We start from the raw sequence: 24,719 nt of genomic DNA on the forward strand, positions 1-24,719 counted from the left end.
ATGTGTTAGAATAAATGTTAAATATTTAACTGCAAAGTAGTAATGCGTGATACTTTTTTTGCATTGAATCATACAGGGATGTTTGCTGAAATTGATTAGATGGCCCTACCAAAAGAAAAAGCCACCAGTCGCCACTGGGAACACCCATTGTGCATTCCATGTTTCTGGACAGTGGATCACACACTTTAACACATTGCATCCTCTTCGATAAATATGAAGACATCCATGTCAGTGCTTCAGATGAGAAGTTAGAAGTCATTTAGAGAATTTCAATATTAAAACACCATGATTGACTGTATCGAAAGCTTTAGGCATATCTAAAAATACAGCACCAACTACTCCTCCTTTGTCAAGCCTCGATTTAATTTGCTCTATTAAGTGTAAAGTGGCAGTTTCTGTGGAATGATTAGTTCTAAAGCCAAACTGCATAAGATGTAGTCCAAAAGTGCTACTGTTAAGAAATGTTGTCCGTTGTTGAATGACGACTTTCTCTGCAACCTTTGACAGTACTGGCAAAGGTTGTGCAAACAGTTTGTGCAAACAGTTTTCGACCACTGTGTTTCTGGCCACCAATGTACTCAGCAGTGTGTGAACTGATAGATCCGTAAGCTGTTAGCTGATAGCCAAACATACTGTCCCAAACTCTAAAAGTGAGCAAATTGATCCCCCCCCCCCCCCACTGTGTCTCTTTGTGCAGAGATGTATTCAGCTATGTTATCAATAGTGGCCCTGGTCAGAGTATAGGGAGCTAGGATTCAGCAGACAGTCAATGGCACAATCAAGTATTGCCGCTATCATATCACATGATTAAGACACTTGCAAATACAGATCTTTTTATTTAGTTTATTTGGCAGAATGCAAACAAAATAATAGACCCAAATAATCATGCTTTATCTCCATCATTACAGATCAAAACTATGCAACTCGCTATTAACACAGATTATATTTTTGGCAATCATGAAGTGAGTTTCTTTTTTTTCTTTTCTTTTTCTTCACGTTATCATTAGGTGAGTGTACAAATGGAGAGTGACAGGAAATAAAATAGGTTCAAAAAACAGGTGAAAATGAAAATGATACAGGATTTGGAAGAAAAACATGTTGAAAACAAATGAAACATTGCATATTTATTCATAAATGTTACACAATCAGAGGGTGAATAAAGTTTCTTAAAAAAATAACAGCATTTCAGAGAATTGTTTCCAAAAGGTGATTGTCTTTGCAAATACAGGACAACACCATTACTTATTAGAATGGGTTATAAAGGGCCAGCTCCATGTTGCCTAACAATGTTTCTACACAGATTACGTTATTACAAAGCTTGAAAATAAAATAATTTCATACATACAATAACTGGTAAATGTTTATAAGTGTGTCTGGGTGTACAAACATCTTCCTTCAAAATAACAATTGTAACTATCTGTTCTGTGCAATAGACCCCTGGATACAAATATACCACACCTCTTCATTAATAACATTAATTTATTGTAATAAAATAAGACAAAATGACAACCCTGTAATAAACTATTTGTGAAAATTTGGTGGGATGGCATGTGTTCAATAAATCTGGACTATGTACAAAAAAACAATATGTATTACTACGATACAAATTTATCTTATTTACAGTTATAAGGGATTTCAAACAATCTCATGCACTGTGTCTAATTACTGGGAACAAATTACACATAGTTACCAATATTGAGATGACTGTACGTGCCCTTGGGTTTTAAAGATGTACACATTAAAGAATGTGTCAGTTATAAGTGTCTATTTGGGTGTACATGAAAGAGTTTAATTTACCTCATAGTAAATCATTTTTTGGGTGAAACAGATAGCTCAAGTCTTGGGAACCTGAAACCACCTCTTGAACCACTGTCACTGCTGGAAGATGATGACAATCTCGATTTTTTAGAGGGTAGATGAACACCTGCACCTGCTTCACCCTCCTCACCAAGTGACACTTCATATGAGCCCTTTGACTTTGAACCAAAACCTCCGAAGGTGCCAAACTTCAACTTGCCTTTCTTTCCTTTGATCTTGCTTCCTCCTAGGTCTAATGAAATGTCGCCACCCTCCGCTTCTAAGTGAGCTGAAGGGGAACCTACTGCAAGCCCCCCCTCATCACTCAGAGAAGAAGACCGATGCCTTGATTTCTTCAATAGATCCAGTGAGGCTGACTTGCCTTTAGTTGACACACTGAGCCCAGGATCACCCTCTACTTTAAATTGTCCACCTATCAGTTCCCCAGTATGTACCTTACTGCCTTTTCCACTTGTACTCAATTCTATCTCTGGTCCTCGAAGGTCACCTGCACTACTGCCCTTTGCTTTTGATTTGCCAAACATTTTTGGCAACTTTACTTTTACCTTTCCTTCTCTGTGTCTCAGTTCTGGACTGGGAACCTCAACGTTTTGTGAACTGACTTGGCAACTGACAGATGGAGACTTTATTTTCATTCCTCCACTACCTGATTCAACATGTCCTTCACCTGCCTGACCTTCCAACTGAGGCAGAGCGATACCAAATTTTGGTACCTTGATTTTGGGAAATGTTACTGTACCTTCTGGGTAATGAAGGCCACCACTGGCACTGCCCCCAGAGACACTTGCATCGATCTCTGCACCACCTTTCACATTAATTTTTTGGCCTGTAAAACCTGCACTCAATGTTGGCTCTCCTTGTCTGTTAAGATTTGCATCAATATCCGAAGTAGAAACGTTCACATTTGGCATTTTTAATTTCGGATTCAATTTGATATCTGTTTCTCCCAAATGAACATTTGGACTGTCAATAGGAGAAGTATCAATAGCGGTGTTCAAACTAGCAGACGGAAAATCAATGTCAGGGGATTTGAATCCTTCTGAAAAAAACCCATCGCCTTTCAATTTTGGTGACTTGATATCTAGTTCCACATCAGGAAAATTAAGCTTACCAAAAAGAGGCTTCTTTGCCTTTGTTCCTTTGACATGAATATTAGGTGTGTCTAAATCCAAGTGTGCTGCTGGAGTTTCTATGTCTATATCAAGTTTCTTTGCCTTTCCTTTCACTTTAGGAAGTTTGAATTTCCCCTTTTTCCCCTTTACATTGACATTAATATCAGGGGCATCAAGACTTGCATCAGTATCTGGGAAACTCATTTTTGTTTTGGAACCATGTGCTTCCACACTGAGTTCTGGGGATTTCATTCCAAACTTAGGACCTTTGAACTTGGGAAATGTAACACTGGTCAATGCAGGATCAATTGATACACCTTCCATGGTGATGGTGGGTCCAGCAATGTTAGAATGTGGACCTCTGATATCTGCTTCCAATTTGGGCACTGATGCATCCATCTTTCCTTTTACTTTGACATCAACATCAGGTGCTTTCATGTCAATGTTTCCTTTGGGAAGTTTTATATCAACATCTGAACCTTCCCATTTTGGACCTTTGATGTTGAATGATGGCATTGACATTTTAGGCATTTCAAATCCATCCTTTGACCCCTTGATATTAAACTCTGGACCTTTGATGTCAACTTCAGGTGTGTTCACATCAACGTTAGTTTTGGGCAGGTTTATATTAACATCTGGACATTCAACCTTTGGAACTTTGCTGCCAAATGATGACATTTTGATTGAAGGCATGTCAAATCCACCCTTTGGCCCTTCGATGTCAACCTCTAGACCTTTGATGTCAATGTCAGGTGTTTTAATGTTTACTTTGGTCTGTGGCACTGTCATCTCCACATCACCTTTCATTTTGGGACCTTTCAGTCCTGAAATGTTTGGCATGTTGAATTTAGGTCCTTTGAGTTTACCACTTGGACTCTCAAAGTCAAAATCTGGTCCTTTGATATCCATGTCAGGAGCGTTGATGTCAGCGTCAATCTTTGGAATTGAGACGTCAAAATCTCCCTTTGTTTTGGGCCCTTTCAGACTCAGATCCCATTCTGGCAGATTGGGTCCTGATAATGATGGCATTTTGATTTTAGGCATTTCGAATCCACCTTTGGGACCTTTAATATCAACCTGTGGACCTTGGATGTCGACTTCAGATGTTTTTATGCCTCCCTTTATCTTTGGCAACGACACATCCACATCGCCTTTTATTTTGGGACCTTTCAGATTGAAATCCACATCTGGCATGGAAAGGTTAGGTCCTGAAATGCTTGGCATGTTGAATTTGGGTCCTCTGATTGTACCACTTGGACTCTCAATGTCAAAATCTGATCCTTTGATATCCAATTCAGGAGCGTTAATGTCAATATCAGCTTTCGGGAGGCTGACATCAACTTCTGGCCTTTTAACGTTTGGACCTTTTATTCCAAAGGAGGGCATTTTAAATTTAGGCATTTTAAATCCTCCTTTGTGGCCTTCAATGTCGACATCTGGTCCTTCAATGTCAACCTTGGGAGCTTTGATGTCACCCTCAATCTTTGGAACTGACACATCGAAATCTCCCTTCACTTTGGGCCCTTTCAGACTCAAATCCCAGTCCGGCAGCTTTGGTCCTGATATTGATGGCATGTGGAATTTTGGTCCTTTCAATTTTGCATCAGGACTGTCAATATCAATGTTTGACCCTTCAATTTTAAGGCTCGGTGCATTAATGTCAATGCTACCTTTGGGAAGGTTTATATCAACATCCGGACCTTCCACTTTTGGACCTTTGAAGCCAAATGATGGCATTTTGATTTTAGGCATTTCAAATCCACCGCTGGGACCTTCAATATCAACCTGTGGACCTTGGATGTCGACTTCAGGTGTTTTTATGCCTCCCTTTATCTTTGGCAAGGACACATCCACATCACCTTTCATTTTGGGACCTTTCAGATTGAAATCCACATCTGGCATGGAGAGGTTAGGTCCTGAAATGTTTGGCATGTTGAATTTGGGTCCTCTGAATTTACCACTTGGACTCTCAATGTCAATATCTGGTCCTTTGATATCAAAATCCGGAGCGTTAATGTCAATATCAGCTTTGGGGAGGCTGATATCAACTTCTGGCCCTTCAAGCTTTGGACTTTTTCCTCCAAAGGAGGGCATTTTAAATGTAGGCATTTTAAATCCTCCTTTGTGACCTTCAATGTTGAGATCTGGTCCTTCAATGTCAACCTTGGGAGCTTTGATGTCACCCTCAATCTTTGGTACTGACACATCGAAATCCCCCTTCATTTTGGGCCCTTTCAGACTCAAATCCCAGTCCGGCAGCTTTGGTCCTGATATTGATGGCATGTGGAATTTTGCTCCTTTCAATTTTGCATCAGGACTGTCAATATCAATGTTTGACCCTTCAATTTTAAGGCTAGGTGCATTAACATCAATGCTACCTTTGGGAAGGTTTATATCAACATCCGGACCTTCCACTTTTGGACCTTTGAAGCCAAACGATGGCATTTTGATTTTAGGCATTTCAAATCCACCGCTGGGACCTTCAATATCAACCTGTGGACCTTGGATGTCGACTTCAGGTGTTTTTATGCCTCCCTTTATCTTTGGCAATGACACATCCACATCACCTTTCATTTTGGGACCTTTCAGATTGAAATCCACATCTGGCATGGAGAGATTAGGTCCTGAAATGCTTGGCATGTTGAATTTGGGTCCTCTGAATTTACCACTTGGACTCTCAATGTCAATATCTGGTCCTTTGATATCCAAATCAGGAGCGTTAATGTCAATATCAGATTTGGGGAGGCTGACATCAACTTCTGGCCCTTCAAGGTTCGGACCTTTTATTCCAAAAGATGGCATTTTAAATGTAGGCATTTTAAATCCTCCTTTGTGGCCTTCAATGTCAACATCTGGTCCTTCAATGTCAACTTTGGGAGCTTTTATCTCACCCTCAATCTTCGGAACTGACACATCCAAATCTCCCTTCATTTTGGGCCCTTTCAGACTCAAATCCCAGTCCGGCAGCTTTGGTCCTGATATTGATGGCATGTGGAATTTTGGTCCTTTCAATTTTGCATCAGGACTGTCAATATCAATCTTTGACCCTTTCATTTTAAGGCTAGGTGCATTAATATCAATGCTACCTTTGGGAAGGTTTATATCAACATCCGGACCTTCCACTTTTGGACCTTTGAAGCCAAATGATGGCATTTTGATTTTAGGCATTTCAAATCCACCGCTGGGACCTTCAATATCAACCTGTGGACCTTGGATGTCGACTTCAGGTGTTTTTATGCCTCCCTTTATCTTTGGCAAGGACACATCCACATCACCTTTCATTTTGGGACCTTTCAGATTGAAATCCACATCTGGCATGGAGAGGTTAGGTCCTGAAATGTTTGGCATGTTGAATTTGGGTCCTCTGAATTTACCACTTGGACTCTCAATGTCAATATCTGGTCCTTTGATAGCAAAATCCGGAGCGTTAATGTCAATATCAGCTTTGGGGAGGCTGATATCAACTTCTGGCCCTTCAAGCTTTGGACTTTTTCCTCCAAAGGAGGGCATTTTAAATGTAGGCATTTTAAATCCTCCTTTGTGGCCTTCAATGTCGACATCTGGTCCTTCAATGTCAACCTTGGGAGCTTTGATGTCACCCTCAATCTTTGGAACTGACACATCAAAATCTCCCTTCATTTTGGGCCCTTTCAGACTCAAATCCCAGTCCGGCAGCTTTGGCCCTGATATTGATGGCATGTGGAATTTTGCTCCTTTCAATTTTGCATCAGGACTGTCAATATCAATCTTTGACCCTTTAATTTTAAGGCTAGGTGCATTAACATCAACGCTACCTTTGGGAAGGTTTATATCAACATCCGGACCTTCCACTTTTGGACCTTTGAAGCCAAATGACGGCATTTTGATTTTAGGCATTTCAAATCCGCCTTTGGGACCTTCAATATCAACCTGTGGACCTTGGATGTCGACTTCAGGTGTTTTTATGCCTCCCTTTATCTTTGGCAAGGACACATCCACATCACCTTTCATTTTGGGACCTTTCAGATTGAAATCCACATCTGGCATGGAGAGGTTAGGTCCTGAAATGCTTGGCATGTTGAATTTGGGTCCTCTGATTTTACCACTAGGACTCTCAATGTCAAAATCTGAACCTTTGATATTCAATTCCGGAGTGTTAATGTCAATATCAGATTTGGGGAGGCTGACATCAACTTCTGGCCCTTCAAGGTTTGGACTTTTTCCTCCAAAGGAGGGCATTTTAAATTTAGGCATTTTAAATCCTCCTTTGTGGCCTTCAATGTCGACATCTGGTCCTGCAATGTCAACCTTGGGAGCTTTGAAGTCACCCTCAATCTTTGGAACTGACACATCAAAATCACCCTTCATTTTTGGCCCTTTCAGACTTAAATCCCAGTCTGGCAGCTTTGGTCCTGATATTGATGGCATGTGGAATTTTGATCCTTTCAATTTTGCATCAGGGCTGTCAATATCAATCTTTGAACCTTTCAATTTAAGGCTAGGTGCATTAACATCAATGCTACCTTTGGGAAGGTTTATATCAACATCCGGACCTTCCACTTTTGGACCTTTGAAGCCAAATGATGGCATTTTGATTTTAGGCATATCAAATCCACCTTTGGGACCTTCAATGTCAACCCGTGGACCTTGGATGTCGATTTCAGGTGTTTTTATGCCTCCCTTCATCTTTGGCAACGACACATCACCTTTCATTTTGGGACCTTTCAGATTGAAATCCACATCTGGCATGGAGAGGTTAGGTCCTGAAATGTTTGGCATGTTGAATTTGGGTCCTCTGAATTTACCACTTGGACTCTCAATGTCAATATCTGGTCCTTTGATATCCAATTCCGGAGCGTTGATGTCAATATCAGCTTTGGGGAGGCTGACATCAACTTCTGGCCCTTCAAGTTTCGGACCTTTTATTCCAAAAGATGGCATTTTAAATGTAGGCATTTTAAATCCTCCTTTGTGACCTTCAATGTCGACATCTGGTCCTTCAATGTCAACCTTGGGAGCTTTGATGTCACCCTCAATCTTTGGAACTGACACATCCAAATCTCCCTTCACTTTGGGCCCTTTCAGACTCAAATCCCAGTCCGGCAGCTTTGGTCCTGATATTGATGGCAAATGGAATTTTGGTCCTTTAAATTTTGCATCAGTACTGTCAATATCAATGTTTGACCCTTCAATTTTAAGGCTCGGTGCATTAATGTCAATGCTACCTTTGGGAAGGTTTATATCAACATCCGGACCTTCCACTTTTGGACCTTTGAAGCCAAATGATGGCATTTTGATTTTAGGCATTTCAAATCCACCGCTGGGACCTTCAATATCAACCTGTGGACCTTGGATGTCGACTTCAGGTGTTTTTATGCCTCCCTTTATCTTTGGCAAGGACACATCCACATCACCTTTCATTTTGGGACCTTTCAGATTGAAATCCACATCTGGCATGGAGAGGTTAGGTCCTGAAATGTTTGGCATGTTGAATTTGGGTCCTCTGAATTTACCACTTGGACTCTCAATGTCAATATCTGGTCCTTTGATTTCCAAATCCGGAGCGTTAATGTCAATATCAGCTTTGGGGAGGCTGATATCAACTTCTGGCCCTTCAAGCTTTGGACTTTTTCCTCCAAAGGAGGGCATTTTAAATGTAGGCATTTTAAATCCTCCTTTGTGACCTTCAATGTTGAGATCTGGTCCTTCAATGTCAACCTTGGGAGCTTTGATGTCACCCTCAATCTTTGGAACTGACACATCGAAATCTCCCTTCATTTTGGGCCCTTTCAGACTCAAATCCCAGTCCGGCAGCTTTGGTCCTGATATTGATGGCATGTGGAATTTTGGCCCTTTCAATTTTGCATCAGGACTGTCAATATCAATTTTTGCCCCTTGAATGTTAAGGCTCGGTGCATTAACATCAATGCTACCTTTGGGAAGGTTTATATCAACATCTGGACCTTCCACTTTTGGACCTTTGAAGCCAAATGATGGCATTTTGATTTTAGGCATTTCAAATCCACCGCTGGGACCTTCAATATCAACCTGTGGACCTTGGATGTCGACTTCAGGTGTTTTTATGCCTCCCTTTATCTTTGGCAAGGACACATCCACATCACCTTTCATTTTGGGACCTTTCAGATTGAAATCCACATCTGGCATGGAGAGGTTAGGTCCTGAAATGCTTGGCATGTTGAATTTGGGTCCTCTGAATTTACCACTTGGACTCTCAATGTCAATATCTGGTCCTTTGATTTCCAAATCCGGAGCGTTAATGTCAATATCAGCTTTGGGGAGGCTGACATCAACTTCTGGCCCTTCAAGCTTTGGACTTTTTCCTCCAAAGGAGGGCATTTTAAATGTAGGCATTTTAAATCCTCCTTTGTGACCTTCAATGTTGAGATCTGGTCCTTCAATGTCAACCTTGGGAGCTTTGATGTCACCCTCAATCTTTGGAACTGACACATCCAAATCTCCCTTCATTTTTGGCCCTTTCAGACTCAAATCCCAGTCCGGCAGCTTTGGTCCTGATATTGATGGCATGTGGAATTTTGCTCCTTTCAATTTTGCATCAGGACTGTCAATATCAATTTTTGCCCCTTGAATGTTAAGGCTCGGTGCATTAACATCAATGCTACCTTTGGGAAGGTTTATATCAACATCTGGACCTTCCACTTTTGGACCTTTGAAGCCAAATGATGGCATTTTGATTTTAGGCATTTCAAATCCACCGCTGGGACCTTCAATATCAACCTGTGGACCTTGGATGTCGACTTCAGGTGTTTTTATGCCTCCCTTTATCTTTGGCAAGGACACATCCACATCACCTTTCATTTTGGGACCTTTCAGATTGAAATCCACATCTGGCATGGAGAGGTTAGGTCCTGAAATGCTTGGCATGTTGAATTTGGGTCCTCTGAATTTACCACTTGGACTCTCAATGTCAATATCTGGTCCTTTGATTTCCAAATCCGGAGCGTTAATGTCAATATCAGCTTTGGGGAGGCTGATATCAACTTCTGGCCCTTCAAGCTTTGGACTTTTTCCTCCAAAGGAGGGCATTTTAAATGTAGGCATTTTAAATCCTCCTTTGTGACCTTCAATGTTGAGATCTGGTCCTTCAATGTCAACCTTGGGAGCTTTGATGTCACCCTCAATCTTTGGAACTGACACATCGAAATCTCCCTTCATTTTGGACCCTTTCAGACTCAAATCCCAGTCCGGCAGCTTTGGTCCTGATATTGATGGCATGTGGAATTTTGATCCTTTCAATTTTGCATCAGGGCTGTCAATATCAATTTTTGCCCCTTGAATGTTAAGGCTCGGTGCATTAATGTCAATGCTACCTTTGGGAAGGTTTATATCAACATCCGGACCTTCCACTTTTGGACCTTTGAAGCCAAATGATGGCATTTTGATTTTAGGCATTTCAAATCCACCGCTGGGACCTTCAATATCAGCCTGTGGACCTTGGATGTCGACTTCAGGTGTTTTTATGCCTCCCTTTATCTTTGGCAAGGACACATCCACATCACCTTTCATTTTGGGACCTTTCAGATTGAAATCCACATCTGGCATGGAGAGGTTAGGTCCTGAAATGTTTGGCATGTTGAATTTGGGTCCTCTGATTTTACCACTTGGACTCTCAATGTCAATATCTGGTCCTTTGATTTCCAAATCCGGAGCGTTAATGTCAATATCAGCTTTGGGGAGGCTGATATCAACTTCTGGCCCTTCAAGCTTTGGACTTTTTCCTCCAAAGGAGGGCATTTTAAATGTAGGCATTTTAAATCCTCCTTTGTGACCTTCAATGTTGAGATCTGGTCCTTCAATGTCAACCTTGGGAGCTTTGATGTCACCCTCAATCTTTGGAACTGACACATCGAAATCTCCCTTCATTTTGGGCCCTTTCAGACTCAAATCCCAGTCCGGCAGCTTTGGTCCTGATATTGATGGCATGTGGAATTTTGATCCTTTCAATTTTGCATCAGGGCTGTCAATATCAATTTTTGCCCCTTGAATGTTAAGGCTCGGTGCATTAATGTCAATGCTACCTTTGGGAAGGTTTATATCAACATCCGGACCTTCCACTTTTGGACCTTTGAAGCCAAATGATGGCATTTTGATTTTAGGCATTTCAAATCCACCGCTGGGACCTTCAATATCAACCTGTGGACCTTGGATGTCGACTTCAGGTGTTTTTATGCCTCCCTTTATCTTTGGCAACGACACATCCACATCACCTTTCATTTTGGGACCTTTCAGATTGAAATCCACATCTGGCATGGAGAGGTTAGGTCCTGAAATGCTTGGCATGTTGAATTTGGGTCCTCTGATTTTACCACTTGGACTCTCAATGTCCAAATTGGGTCCTTTGATATCCAATTCCGGAGCATTAATGTCAATATCAGCTTTTGGAAGGCTGACATCAACTTCTGGCCCTTCAAGGTTTGGACCTTTTATTCCGAAGGAGGGCATTTTAAATTTAGGCATTTTAAATCCTCCTTTGTGACCTTCAATGTCGAGATCTGGTCCTTCAATGTCAACCTTGGGAGCTTTGATGTCACCCTCAATCTTTGGAACTGACACATCGAAATCTCCCTTCATTTTGGGCCCTTTCAGACTCAAATCCCAGTCCGGCAGCTTTGGTCCTGATATTGATTTCATGTGGAATTTTGGTCCTTTCAATTTTGCATCAGGACTGTCAATATCAATGTTTGACCCTTCAATTTTAAGGCTAGGTGCATTAACATCAATGCTACCTTTGGGAAGGTTTATATCAACATCCGGACCTTCCACTTTTGGACCTTTGAAGCCAAATGAAGGCATTTTGATTTTAGGCATTTCAAATCCACCTTTGGGACCTTCAATATCAACCTGTGGACCTTGGATGTCAACTTCAGGTGTTTTTATGCCTCCCTTTATCTTTGGCAAGGACACATCCACATCACCTTTCATTTTGGGACCTTTCAGATTGAAATCCACATCTGGCATGGAGAGGTTAGGTCCTGAAATGCTTGGCATGTTGAATTTGGGTCCTCTGATTTTACCACTTGGACTCTCAATGTCAATATCTGGTCCTTTGATATCCAAATCCGGAGCGTTAATGTCAATATCAGCTTTGGGGAGGCTGACATCAACTTCTGGCCCTTCAAGCTTTGGACTTTTGCCTCCAAAGGAGGGCATTTTAAATGTAGGCATTTTAAATCCTCCTTTGTGACCTTCAATGTTGAGATCTGGTCCTTCAATGTCAACCTTGGGAGCTTTGATGTCACCCTCAATCTTTGGAACTGACACATCGAAATCTCCCTTCATTTTTGGCCCTTTCAGACTCAAATCCCAGTCCGGCAGCTTTGGTCCTGATATTGATGGCATGTGGAATTTTGCTCCTTTCAATTTTGCATCAGGACTGTCAATATCAATTTTTGCCCCTTGAATGTTAAGGCTCGGTGCATTAATGTCAATGCTACCTTTGGGAAGGTTTATATCAACATCCGGACCTTCCACTTTTGGACCTTTGAAGCCAAATGATGGCATTTTGATTTTAGGCATTTCAAATCCACCGCTGGGACCTTCAATATCAGCCTGTGGACCTTGGATGTCGACTTCAGGTGTTTTTATGCCTCCCTTTATCTTTGGCAAGGACACATCCACATCACCTTTCATTTTGGGACCTTTCAGATTGAAATCCACATCTGGCATGGAGAGGTTAGGTCCTGAAATGTTTGGCATGTTGAATTTGGGTCCTCTGATTTTACCACTTGGACTCTCAATGTCAATATCTGGTCCTTTGATTTCCAAATCCGGAGCGTTAATGTCAATATCAGCTTTGGGGAGGCTGATATCAACTTCTGGCCCTTCAAGCTTTGGACTTTTTCCTCCAAAGGAGGGCATTTTAAATGTAGGCATTTTAAATCCTCCTTTGTGACCTTCAATGTTGAGATCTGGTCCTTCAATGTCAACCTTGGGAGCTTTGATGTCACCCTCAATCTTTGGAACTGACACATCGAAATCTCCCTTCATTTTGGACCCTTTCAGACTCAAATCCCAGTCCGGCAGCTTTGGTCCTGATATTGATGGCATGTGGAATTTTGATCCTTTCAATTTTGCATCAGGGCTGTCAATATCAATTTTTGCCCCTTGAATGTTAAGGCTCGGTGCATTAATGTCAATGCTACCTTTGGGAAGGTTTATATCAACATCCGGACCTTCCACTTTTGGACCTTTGAAGCCAAATGATGGCATTTTGATTTTAGGCATTTCAAATCCACCGCTGGGACCTTCAATATCAACCTGTGGACCTTGGATGTCGACTTCAGGTGTTTTTATGCCTCCCTTTATCTTTGGCAACGACACATCCACATCACCTTTCATTTTGGGACCTTTCAGATTGAAATCCACATCTGGCATGGAGAGGTTAGGTCCTGAAATGCTTGGCATGTTGAATTTGGGTCCTCTGATTTTACCACTTGGACTTTCAATGTCAATATCTGGTCCTTTGATATCCAAATCCGGAGCGTTAATGTCAATATCAGCTTTGGGGAGGCGGACATCAACTTCTGGCCCTTCAAGCTTTGGACTTTTTCCTCCAAAGGAGGGCATTTTAAATGTAGGCATTTTAAATCCTCCTTTGTGACCTTCAATGTCGACATCTGGTCCTTCAATATCAACCTTGGGAGCTTTGATGTCACCCTCAATCTTTGGAACTGACACATCGAAATCTCCCTTCATTTTGGACCCTTTCAGACTCAAATCCCAGTCCGGCAGCTTTGGTCCTGATATTGATGGCATGTGGAATGTTGGTCCTTTCAATTTTGCATCAGGACTGTCAATATCAATGTTTGACCCTTCAATTTTAAGGCTAGGTGCATTCACATCAATGCTACCTTTGGGAAGGTTTATATCAACATCCGGTTCTTCCACTTTTGGACCTTTGAAGCCAAATGATGGCATTTTGATTTTAGGCATTTCAAATCCACCGCTGGGACCTTCAATATCAACCTGTGGACTTTGGATTTCAATGTCAGGTGTTTTTATGCCTCCCTTTATCTTTGGCAATGACACATCCACATCACCTTTCATTTTGGGACCTTTCAGATTGAAATCCACATCTGGCATGGAGAGGTTAGGTCCTGAAATGCTTGGCATGTTGAATTTGGGTCCTCTGATTTTACCACTTGGACTCTCAATGTCAATATCTGGTCCTTTGATATCCAATTCCGGAGCGTTAATGTCAAAATCAGCTTTTGGAAGGCTGACATCAACTTCTGGCCCTTCAAGGTTTGGACCTTTTATTCCGAAGGAGGGCATTTTAAATGTAGGCATTTTAAATCCTCCTTTGTGACCTTCAATATCGACATCTGGTCCTTCAATGTCAACCTTAGGAGCTTTGATGTCACCCTCAATCTTTGGAACTGACACATCAAAATCTCCCTTCATTTTGGGCCCTTTCAGACTCAAATCCCATTCCGGCAGCTTTGGTCCTGATATTGATGGCATGTGGAATTTTGATCCTTTCAATTTTGCATCAGGACTGTCAATATCAATGTTTGATCCTTGAATTTTAAGGCTCGGTGCATTAGCATCAATGCTACCTTTGGGAAGGTTTGTATCAACATCTGGACCTTCCACTTTTGGACCTTTGAAGCCAAATGATGGCATTTTGATTTTAGGCATTTCAAATCCACCTCTGGGGCCTTCAATATCAACCTGTGAACCTTGGATGTCGACTTCGGGTGTTTTTATGCCTCCCTTTATCTTTGGCAAGGACACATCCACATCACCTTTCATTTTGGGACCTTTCAGATTGAAATCCACATCTGGCATGGAGAGGTTAGGTCCTGAGATGTTTGGCATTTTCATTGTTGATCCCTTGACTTTTCCTTCTGGAGTGCCAATTCTAACATCTGGTCCTTCAATGTCAACAGTGGGAGTTTGTATGTCAATGCCTGCTTTGGGAAGATTCACATCAATTTCTGGCATTTCAACTTTTGGGGTTTTGTGACCAAATTTTGGCATCTTGAATTTTGATCCTTTATTTTTCGAACCAGTCATTCCAAGGTCAAGTTCAAGACGTTCAGAGCTAGCAGTCTTCCCTTTGATGTTGATTTCCCCTTTAACTATGTCAACATCAGTTTCTGGTGCTTTTATCTTTGGGCTCTTGAATCCAAACTTTGGCATTTTGAATTTAGATTTCTTTGTGCCAATTTCTGGAACGTCAATTGTAACATCTGGACCCTCAAGTTCAGCTTTTGGAAGTTGAACACTCCCTTTCAAATCACCTTTCAACTTTGGTCCCTTCAGATTTATGTCAACATTTGGCAATGATATCTTCGATCCAGATATTTTGGGTATTTTCACCTTTGGCCCACTAAGTTGTCCCTCTGGAATTTTTAAATCGACATTAGGACCTTTGATTTCAATCTCAGATGTTTTCATGTCTCCCTCAATCTTTGGAGCGGCCACATTTCCCTTTATCTTTGGTCCTTTCAGAGTCAAATCCAATTCTGGCATTTTTGGACCGGATAATGATGGCATCTGAATTGTAGGCATGTCAAATTCATTCTTAGATCCTTTAATATCAAACTCCGGGCCTTTAATGACTATGTTAGGTGCATTAACGTCAATGCCAGCTTTGGGAAGGTTTATATCAACATCCGGACCTTCCACTTTTGGACCTTTCAAGCCAAATGATGGCATTTTGATTTTAGGCATTTCAAATCCACCTTTGGGACCTTCAATATCAACCTGTGGACCTTGGATGTCAACTTCAGGTGTTTTTATGCCTCCCTTCATCTTTGGCAACGACACATCCATATCACCTTTCAATTTGGGACCTTTCAGATTGAAATCCACATCTGGCATGGAGAGGTCAGGTCCTGAAATGCTTGGCATGTTGAATTTGGGTCCTCTGATTTTACCACTTGGACTCTCAATGTCAATATCTGGTCCTTTGATATTCAATTCCGGAGCATTAATGTCAATATCAGCTTTTGGAAGGCTGACATCAACTTCTGGCCCTTCAAGGTTTGGACCTTTTATTCCAAAGGAGGGCATTTTAAATTTAGGCATTTTAAATCCCCCTTTGTGACCTTCAATGTCGACATCTGGTCCTTTAATGTCAACCTTGGGAGCTTTGATGTCACCCTCAATCTTTGGAACTGACACATCGAAATCTCCCTTCATTTTGGGCCCTTTCAGACTCAAATCCCAGTCCGGCAGCTTTGGTCCTGATATTGATGGCATGTGGAATGTTGGTCCTTTCAATTTTGCATCAGGACTGTCAATATCAATGTTTGACCCTTCAATTTTAAGGCTTGGTGCATTAACATCAATGCTACCTTTGGGAAGGCTTATATCAACATCCGGACCTTCCACTTTTGGACCTTTGAAGCCAAACGATGGCATTTTGATTTTAGGCATTTCAAATCCACCGCTGGGACCTTCAATATCAACCTGTGGACCTTGGATGTCGACTTCAGGTGTTTTTATGCCTCCCTTTATCTTTGGCAAGGACACATCCACATCACCTTTCATTTTGGGACCTTTCAGATTGAAATCCACATCTGGCATGGAGAGGTTAGGTCCTGAAATGTTTGGCATGTTGAATTTGGGTCCTCTGATTTTACCACTTGGACTCTCAATGTCAATATCTGGTCCTTTGATATCCAAATCCGGAGCATTAATGTCAATATCAGCTTTTGGAAGGCTGACATCAACTTCTGGCCCTTCAAGGTTTGGACCTTTTATTCCGAAGGAGGGCATTTTAAATGTAGGCATTTTAAATCCTCCTTTGTGACCTTCAATATCGACATCTGGTCCTTCAATGTCAACCTTAGGAGCTTTGATGTCACCCTCAATCTTTGGAACTGACACATCAAAATCTCCCTTCATTTTGGGCCCTTTTAGACTCAAATCCCAGTCCGGCAGCTTTGGTCCTGATATTGATGGCATGTGGAATTTTGCTCCTTTCAATTTTGCATCAGGACTGTCAATATCAATGTTTGACCCTTCAATTTTAAGGCTAGGTGCATTCACATCAATGCTACCTTTGGGAAGGTTTATATCAACATCTGGACCTTCCACTTTTGGACCTTTGAAGCCAAATGATGGCATTTTGATTTTAGGCATTTCAAATCCACCTGTGGGACCTTCAATATCAACCTGTGGACCTTGGATGTCGACTTCAGGTGTTTTCATGCCTCCTTTTATCTTTGGCAAGGACACATCCACATCACCTTTCAGATTGGGACCTTTCAGATTGAAATCCACATCTGGCATGGAGAGGCTAGGTCCTGAAATGCTTGGCATGTTGATTTTGGGTCCTCTGAATTTACCACTTGGACTCTCAATGTCAATATCTGGTCCTTTGATTTCCAAATCCGGAGCGTTAATGTCAATATCAGCTTTGGGGAGGCTGACATCAACTTCCCGCCCTTCAAGCTTTGGACTTTTTCCTCCAAAGGAGGGCATTTTAAATGTAGGCATTTTAAATCCTCCTTTGTGACCTTCAATGTTGAGATCTGATCCTTCAATGTCAACCTTGGGAGCTTTGATGTCACCCTCAATCTTTGGAACTGACACATCGAAATCTCCCTTAACTTTGGGTCCTTTCAGACTTAAATCCCAGTCCGGCAGCTTTGGTCCTGATATTGATGGCAAATGCAATTTTGCTCCTTTCAATTTTGCATCAGGACTGTCAATATCAATGTTTGACCCTTCAATTTTAAGACTAGGTGCATTAACATCAACGCTACCTTTAGGAAGGTTTATATCAACATCCGGACCTTCCACTTTTGGACCTTTGAAGCCAAATGATGGCATTTTGATTTTAGGCATTTCAAATCCACCGCTGGGACCTTCAATATCAACCTGTGGACCTTGGATGTCGACTTCAGGTGTTTTTATGCTTCCCTTTATCTTTGGCATTGACACATCCAGATCACCTTTCATTTTGGGACCTTTCAGATTGAAATCCACATCTGGCATGGAGAGGTTAGGTCCTGAAATGCTTGGCATGTTGAATTTGGGTCCTCTGATTTTACCACTTGGACTCTCAATGTCAATATCTGGTCCTTTGATATCCAAATCCGGAGCATTAATGTCAATATCAGCTTTGGGGAGGCTGACATCAACTTCTGGCCCTTCAAGCTTTGGACTTTTTCCTCCAAAGGAGGGCATTTTAAATGTAGGCATTTTAAATCCTCCTTTGTGACCTTCAATGTTGAGATCTGGTCCTTCAATTTCAACCTTGGGAGCTTTGATGTCACCCTCAATCTTTGGAACTGACACATCGAAATCTCCCTTAACTTTGGGCCCTTTCAGACTTAAATCACAGTCCGGCAGCTTTGGTCCTGATATTGATGGCAAATGGAATTTTGCTCCTTTCAATTTTGCATCAGGACTGTCAATATCAATGTTTGACCCTTCAATTTTAAGGCTAGGTGCATTCACATCAATGCTACCTTTGGGAAGGTTTATATCAACATTCGGACCTTCCACTTTTGGGCCTTTGAAGCCAAATGATGGCATTTTGATTTTAGGCATTTCAAATCCACCTGTGGGACCTTCAATATCAACCTGTGGACCTTGGATGTCGACTTCAGGTGTTTTTATGCCTCCCTTTATCTTTGGCAAGGACACATCCACATCACCTTTAATTTGTGGACCTTTCAGATTGAAATCCACATCTGGCATGGAGAGGTCAGGTCCTGAAATGCTTGACATGTTGAATTTGGGTCCTCTGATTTTACCACTTGCACTCTCAATGTCAATATCTGGTCCTTTGATATTCAATTCCGGAGCATTAATGTCAATATCAGCTTTTGGAAGGCTGACATCAACTTCTGGCCCTTCAAGGTTTGGACCTTTTATTCCGAAGGAGGGCATTTTAAATGTGGGCATTTTAAATCCTCCTTTGTGACCTTCAATGTCGACATCTGGTCCTTCAATGTCAACTTTGGGAGCTTTGATGTCACCCTCAATCTTTGGAACTGACACATCGAAATCTTTCTTCATTTTGGGCCCTTTCAGACTCAAATCCCAGTCCGGCAGCTTTGGTCCTGGTATTGATGGCATGTGGAATTTTGCTCCTTTCAATTTTGCATCAGGACTGTCAATATCAATGTTTGACCCTTCGATTTTAAGGCTAGGTGCATTAACATCAATGCTACCTTTGGGAAGGTTTATTTTAACATCTGGACCTTCCACTTTTGGACCTTTGAAGCCAAATGATGGCATTTTGATTTTAGGCATTTCAAATCCACCTTTGGGACCTTCAATATCAACCTGTGGACCTTGGATGTCGACTTCAGATGTTTGTATGCCTCCCTTTATCTTTGGCAAGGACACATCCACATCACCTTTCATTTTTGGACCTTTCAGATTGAAATCCACATCTGGCATGGAGAGGTTAGGTCCTGAAATGCTTGGCATGTTCAATTTGGGTCCTCTGATTTTACCACTTGGACTCTCAATGTCAATATCTGGTCCTTTGATATCCAAATCTGGAGCGTTAATGTCAATATCAGCTTCAATCTTTGGAACTGAAACGTTCACATCCCTCTTGACCTTAGGGCCTTTTAGTTTTATGTCAAAATCGGTCATCTTTGGTCCTTTTATGGTTGGTATCTTAACATTGGGTCCTTTGATATTTGCATGAGGACCTTCAATGTCGAACTCTGGCCCTTTGATGTCAATGCCAGGTGCTTTCATGTCAATGTCAGCCTTGGGGAGGTTAATGTTAACATCAGGTGTTGTTATGTCTCCCTCTATCTTTGGAGCGGACACTTCACCTTTGAGTTTTGGACCTTTCAGATTGAAATCCACATTTGGCATCGTGATTTTTGGTCCTGTTATGGTTGGCCTGTTGAATTTGTCTCCTTTTAGTGTTGCATTCGGTCCTTTAGCATCAACTCCTGGTGCTTCAATGTCGATATCAGGTGCTTTCACATCAATGTTTAGATCCACATCTTGACCTACCGATTTTAGACCTTTGATGTTAAAGGATGGCATCTTGATTTTAGGCATTTCAAATCCACCCTTTTGTCCTTCAATATCAACCTGTGGACCTTTTATGTCTACTTCAGGTGCTGTTATGTCTCCTTTAATCTTTGGTTTGGACATATCACCTTCAAGTTTCGGACCTTTCAGGCCAATGGACGGCATTGTAAGTTTTGAACGGTTGAATTCACCTGTATGTCCATCAAGGTCAATATTCACTTTGGGAGCTTTTATGTCTACATTTGGGCTTTCAAATTTCACTTTGGATGCTTTAATGTCAACCTCAGGTGCCTTGACATCAATTTCAGGTTTTGTTAGTTTTACATCAACATCTTGAGCTTTCATCTTTGGTCCAGTTAAGCCAACAGATGAAATTTTGTTGCCAGACATCTCAAATCCACCTTGAGGCATTTCAATATCAACTTCTGGTCCTTCAACTTTAGGTTTTGTTGTGTGTAGCTCAATCTTTGGAACTGTCACATCCACATCTCCCTTTACATTTCTTCCTTTCAGACTGATATCCCATTCTGGAATTGTGGGTCCTGTTTTGGATGGTGCTTTAAAGTCAACCCCAGAAGCTTTCACATCAACGTTTGGAACCTTGGCCCCAAATGATGGTATCTTTATCTGAGGCATTTTTAAATCGCCTTCTTTCTTCCCAATATCGATAGCTGGAAAGTTAATGTCTATTTTGGGGGCCTTTATTTCTCGCTCAGTCTTCGCCACTGTTAGATCAATATTTCCCCCGACCTTGAAATCCTCTGTATCTGGCCCAGATAAAGATGGAATTTTAACCTCAGACATTTCCATTTTGTATTTGATGTCACTCATTGGTACTTTGGTTTGAATGCTCGAGTGGATTTCAGGTGCTTTGAACTCTGCCTCTGGAAGTCTTACCTTGACAACTGGTCCTACATTCTTAACACTATAACCTTTCATCTCCATATCTTTCCCTTTGATGTCTAGTTCTGGTTTTCGCACCTTTTCATGTGTTACAGGTGCATCACCACTTTTAACTTCAACCCTATTTCCCTCTTCCTTATTTTCTTTCATTCCAAACACAGGCATCTTGACAGTTTTTATGCCACTCACAGTGCTCTCATTTGTATACCCTGGAACTTCAATGTCTATTCCAGGTGCTTTGATTCCTCCCATTGTGCTTAGCAGGCTGGCATCAACCTCACCTTTCAACTTTGAACCCTTAATGTTGACATTGTCACCTGCCATTGAAATCTTGCCTGGCCCTGAGGAATATCCTTTGGTAACATTACCAACTTCTATTACCGGTCCTCCTAGTCTGCTGCCTGATCCCTTTGCCTGTGGGTGACTGATAGCTTCAGATACCTTCATCTTTGTCCTCTCACCTAAACTGGTGTCAATACTTCCCGCCTGTGTTTTATCCATGGACGAAGTCAAAATCTGCAGGCTTTGTTCTGGTAAAGAAAGACCAATTGACCCTCCGTTCTCATCAGTTGAGGTTACGTCTGCACCCTCCAACCCTCCTATTGTAGCATGCCCACTACCAGTGTTTGTGCTGTCTCTTAATGTCATGCTTGTTCCTGACATCTGCATTATTCCATCACCTTGCTTCTCACTCCCTCTTGAGATATCAAAGCCTCTCTGGCCTTTACCCCCTGTTACTCCAAAGCTAGACCCTTTGAATCTGGGATCTTCTACCTCCCTCCCACTGCCCCATCCTGTCTCTGTGGAGCTAACTTGTGGCCCAGTGTAAGAGACATTACTTGACTCAAAAACTCTCTCTTCTGCTCCAACTTTACCTGAAGGGCTGCCTTGGAAGATTTGTATATGAGGAGAGCCATCACCAGATTCGTGCCTTAGCCCCTTGAACTCTGGGCTTGAAAGTTCAAGTTGCTCACTTGTGCCACCTGGCATATCCACTGTGTAGGTGGTGATGCGCCGGGTGATGGTCGTAATTGTGCTGCCATCGCTGCTTGTGCTGCTATGCCGCTCTGTGCGAACATCTACTCCCTCAGCAAGGTCTTCAGACTTCAGCCTTGGTTTAATCTTCTTTGAATATATTCTCTTATAGTCCTCATCCTCTCCACTCTGTAGAAAAAGACAGTAAAATATACAACATGGAAATGTTATCATCCATTGTATTTTGTTCATTAGATGCCCCACAAACAAATCAGTAATCATATAATTTAAAAAAATATAACTTACAAGGATGATGTCTGGACTGGAACCTCCTAACCTGGTCTTCCCTTCCCATGTGAGGGTGCTGATTGGCGAACGACACGGTGTGCTCAAGGGCGAGCAGTAAGGGGATTTGTTTTGTAGTTTCAGTCCAACCTTGTGGCGGTTCAATGTCTTCAGTAGCTCAGCTGTTTCTTCTGAGCTCATGTTATCAAAGTAGACAGTGGCACCCACAATCTGGTCACCTGTGAATATTGTAGAGACAGGGTAAAATATGTTAAGAATACTAGTCAGCATGTAGGTGAGACATACATTACTTCATACTTGATGATTAGATAAAAAATATTATTTCCTACCTTCGTATACTTGTCCAGACCGTGCTGCAGGTGACTCTCCTTTCACCTCCTTGACAAAGAGCTCTCCTCCAGTCTGTTCAATGGTCAAGCCAGTTTTGTCTGGGCCCTCCCAATCCGGAAAGAGCACCTCTCTGGTTTCCTCTTCTTCAGCCATCTGCAAACATGACCATACAAATAATGCGTTTGAGATAAACAACATAAAGCAGTTGGCAGGAACTTACAGTATATGAACAGTGTACAGTGTAATTTCACCAAGGTATACATGATATATAGATAGTACAAAAGAGTTATTATGACTTTTGTAAAATACCTTGTTTTGCTTTACTCTACTTAAGCCCTGGTGTGTTGGAAACTCTATCTTGATTTTCCTGCGCAAAAAAAGAATTATAATCATTAAGACAAACTTGTGATAACAATGCATCACTTCATGTTCACAAAGTAATTTATTCCAGACCAAAAGTTATTCTTTCACCCTTAAGACTAATTGTAAATGTAACATTTACCCACCCCTGTCGATAGGTTTGACATGTAGGACCAAATGGCGAACACTAGATGGTGGTAAAACCCTTCCAGAAAACACAGCCTCTACCGCCTCCCTCTCTCCTGTTGCATTCTGTGTTTTGCAAATTTGGTTGGAGTCAGACCACACCCTGCCCTGAGGAAAGCAGCCCAATCCTGTGCCTACACCCATGCTCTAATGTCAATAGAGAGAACAATGATGGTTAAAGCTGTCTTGTGTTATGAAAACACACACAGAGGTCCACAAATGCACAGCAACACATACACCAGTATGTTGGTACATGTATTCTCTTTAACACACATGCATATCCACAAACAGTAGTTTAACACTAAAATAAGTACACATTTCTCAATGCTCTCACACACACAATGCAAAGCAAACTTCTTATTCTGTTCATTAATGACAGCTACATATCAGTGTCAATCTATGTTGACCATAATTGCATTCATAACTACCACTGCATCACAAAATGGATCACCTTTAAGGTTTAATCAGCTATACAAGAGCACATTATATTACTGACTGGGTGTGGTCAGTCAACTTTACTAGATATCACTGGTCTTAATACAGCATCCCTTTCAACAATCAAGCAACGAGGTAACAATTTACCATATATCTATCAGTTCATATCTAGCCAACTTACAGCCATGTTTAGCTTTTTTAGCTCTCTATCTTTATGTGTGCTGTAGTAAACAAATGTGCAACCATCACAAAGATAACATGTTTTTTTTGTTTACATCAGTCTCATCCCAGCCTCCTCAAACATGGATCAAACAAAGCATTGTTTCGTTACTACCAAACTCTCCACAACCCATACTTTCAATTACACAAAGCTGTCTGAGCCATGTGTCTCTACCTTGTTTTTACATTGCATTCATCTGGATAAAACTATTGCACAAAGTGATATATTTTTTCCACTAATCACAGATGTGTGTTTTAAATTGTCTTGATTAAAAAGGCATGGTTGTTCCGTGGGCTATGTTTTCATCCAATGCTTGAGCATTTGACCTGATTATACTAACAGCAGCCAGTCAATATTTGACAGTGAAAGACGTTTTGCTGAATGATATTACAATCATGATGAAGCTGTATTACCACAGTCATTTTAATGAGAGAATCATTCAGCTGCTGCCTGGTGCAGTTTACCACATCAAACTGTGCAGCCATTCAGTAAGTTTCAGAAAATTGTCTATTTGCCTGTAATTAGCCGAAATAAATGGCAAAAACCTATCCACAGAATGGCACAAGACAGGATACGAACAGAATATGAGTCATAGTGCTGACTGGTTGCATGTGTTTTTATGGGGAGGACTTGACAACGTGATACCAACTTATTTATTCAGGGCATTGCAAAATACAACTTCTGGGTGGTCAGCACACACTTCATGCATGCGAAGGGTGCGTCAATAATGCCTTTTTTGTAACTTTGTATACAAGTGTCTTCCTTTGTTTGTGTGATCTATTTCACTTGGTCGTGTCTGGAATCTATCTTTACCCTGAGAGAAGCAGACCTCCTTCAAGACCATTATTTAAGGTGATGACATAGTTGGATTGCTGAGATAATACATAGTAAACTGTGTGTGATCATTTAATTCACATATACGTGAATAAAACAAGATAAGACATGTAAACTCATAAGAAACTGCCACAACAGCTGGATTTACATTTTAGGATAATTTCAACTTTCTCTTTTTTAGGAAAACTGAGTTTTTAAAAAAAAAATGTAAATAACATGACTATACCAGTAAGCCTCCCTTTCCCATTCACTGAAGC

At 41.4% G+C, this 24,719-nt stretch overlaps 1 protein-coding gene across 1 annotated transcript; it reads right to left on the reverse strand.

Annotated features, from left to right (window-relative positions):
* Window positions 1-829: 829 nt before the first annotated feature.
* ahnak (AHNAK nucleoprotein) lies at window positions 830-22,580 on the reverse strand (the record flags this gene model as incomplete). Its single annotated transcript, XM_079228782.1, has 4 exons — window positions 830-14,944; window positions 15,284-21,980; window positions 22,098-22,315; window positions 22,427-22,580. The coding sequence occupies 4 exons, from the start codon at window positions 22,578-22,580 to the stop codon at window positions 1,809-1,811; spliced, it is 20,205 nt and encodes a 6,734-aa protein (XP_079084908.1). The 3' UTR covers window positions 830-1,808.
* Window positions 22,581-24,719: the final 2,139 nt, after the last annotated feature.

Source organism: Taurulus bubalis (genome assembly GCF_910589615.1).
Source record: "Taurulus bubalis genome assembly, chromosome: 13".
In the NCBI taxonomy this organism is placed as follows: Eukaryota; Metazoa; Chordata; class Actinopteri; order Perciformes; family Cottidae; genus Taurulus; species Taurulus bubalis.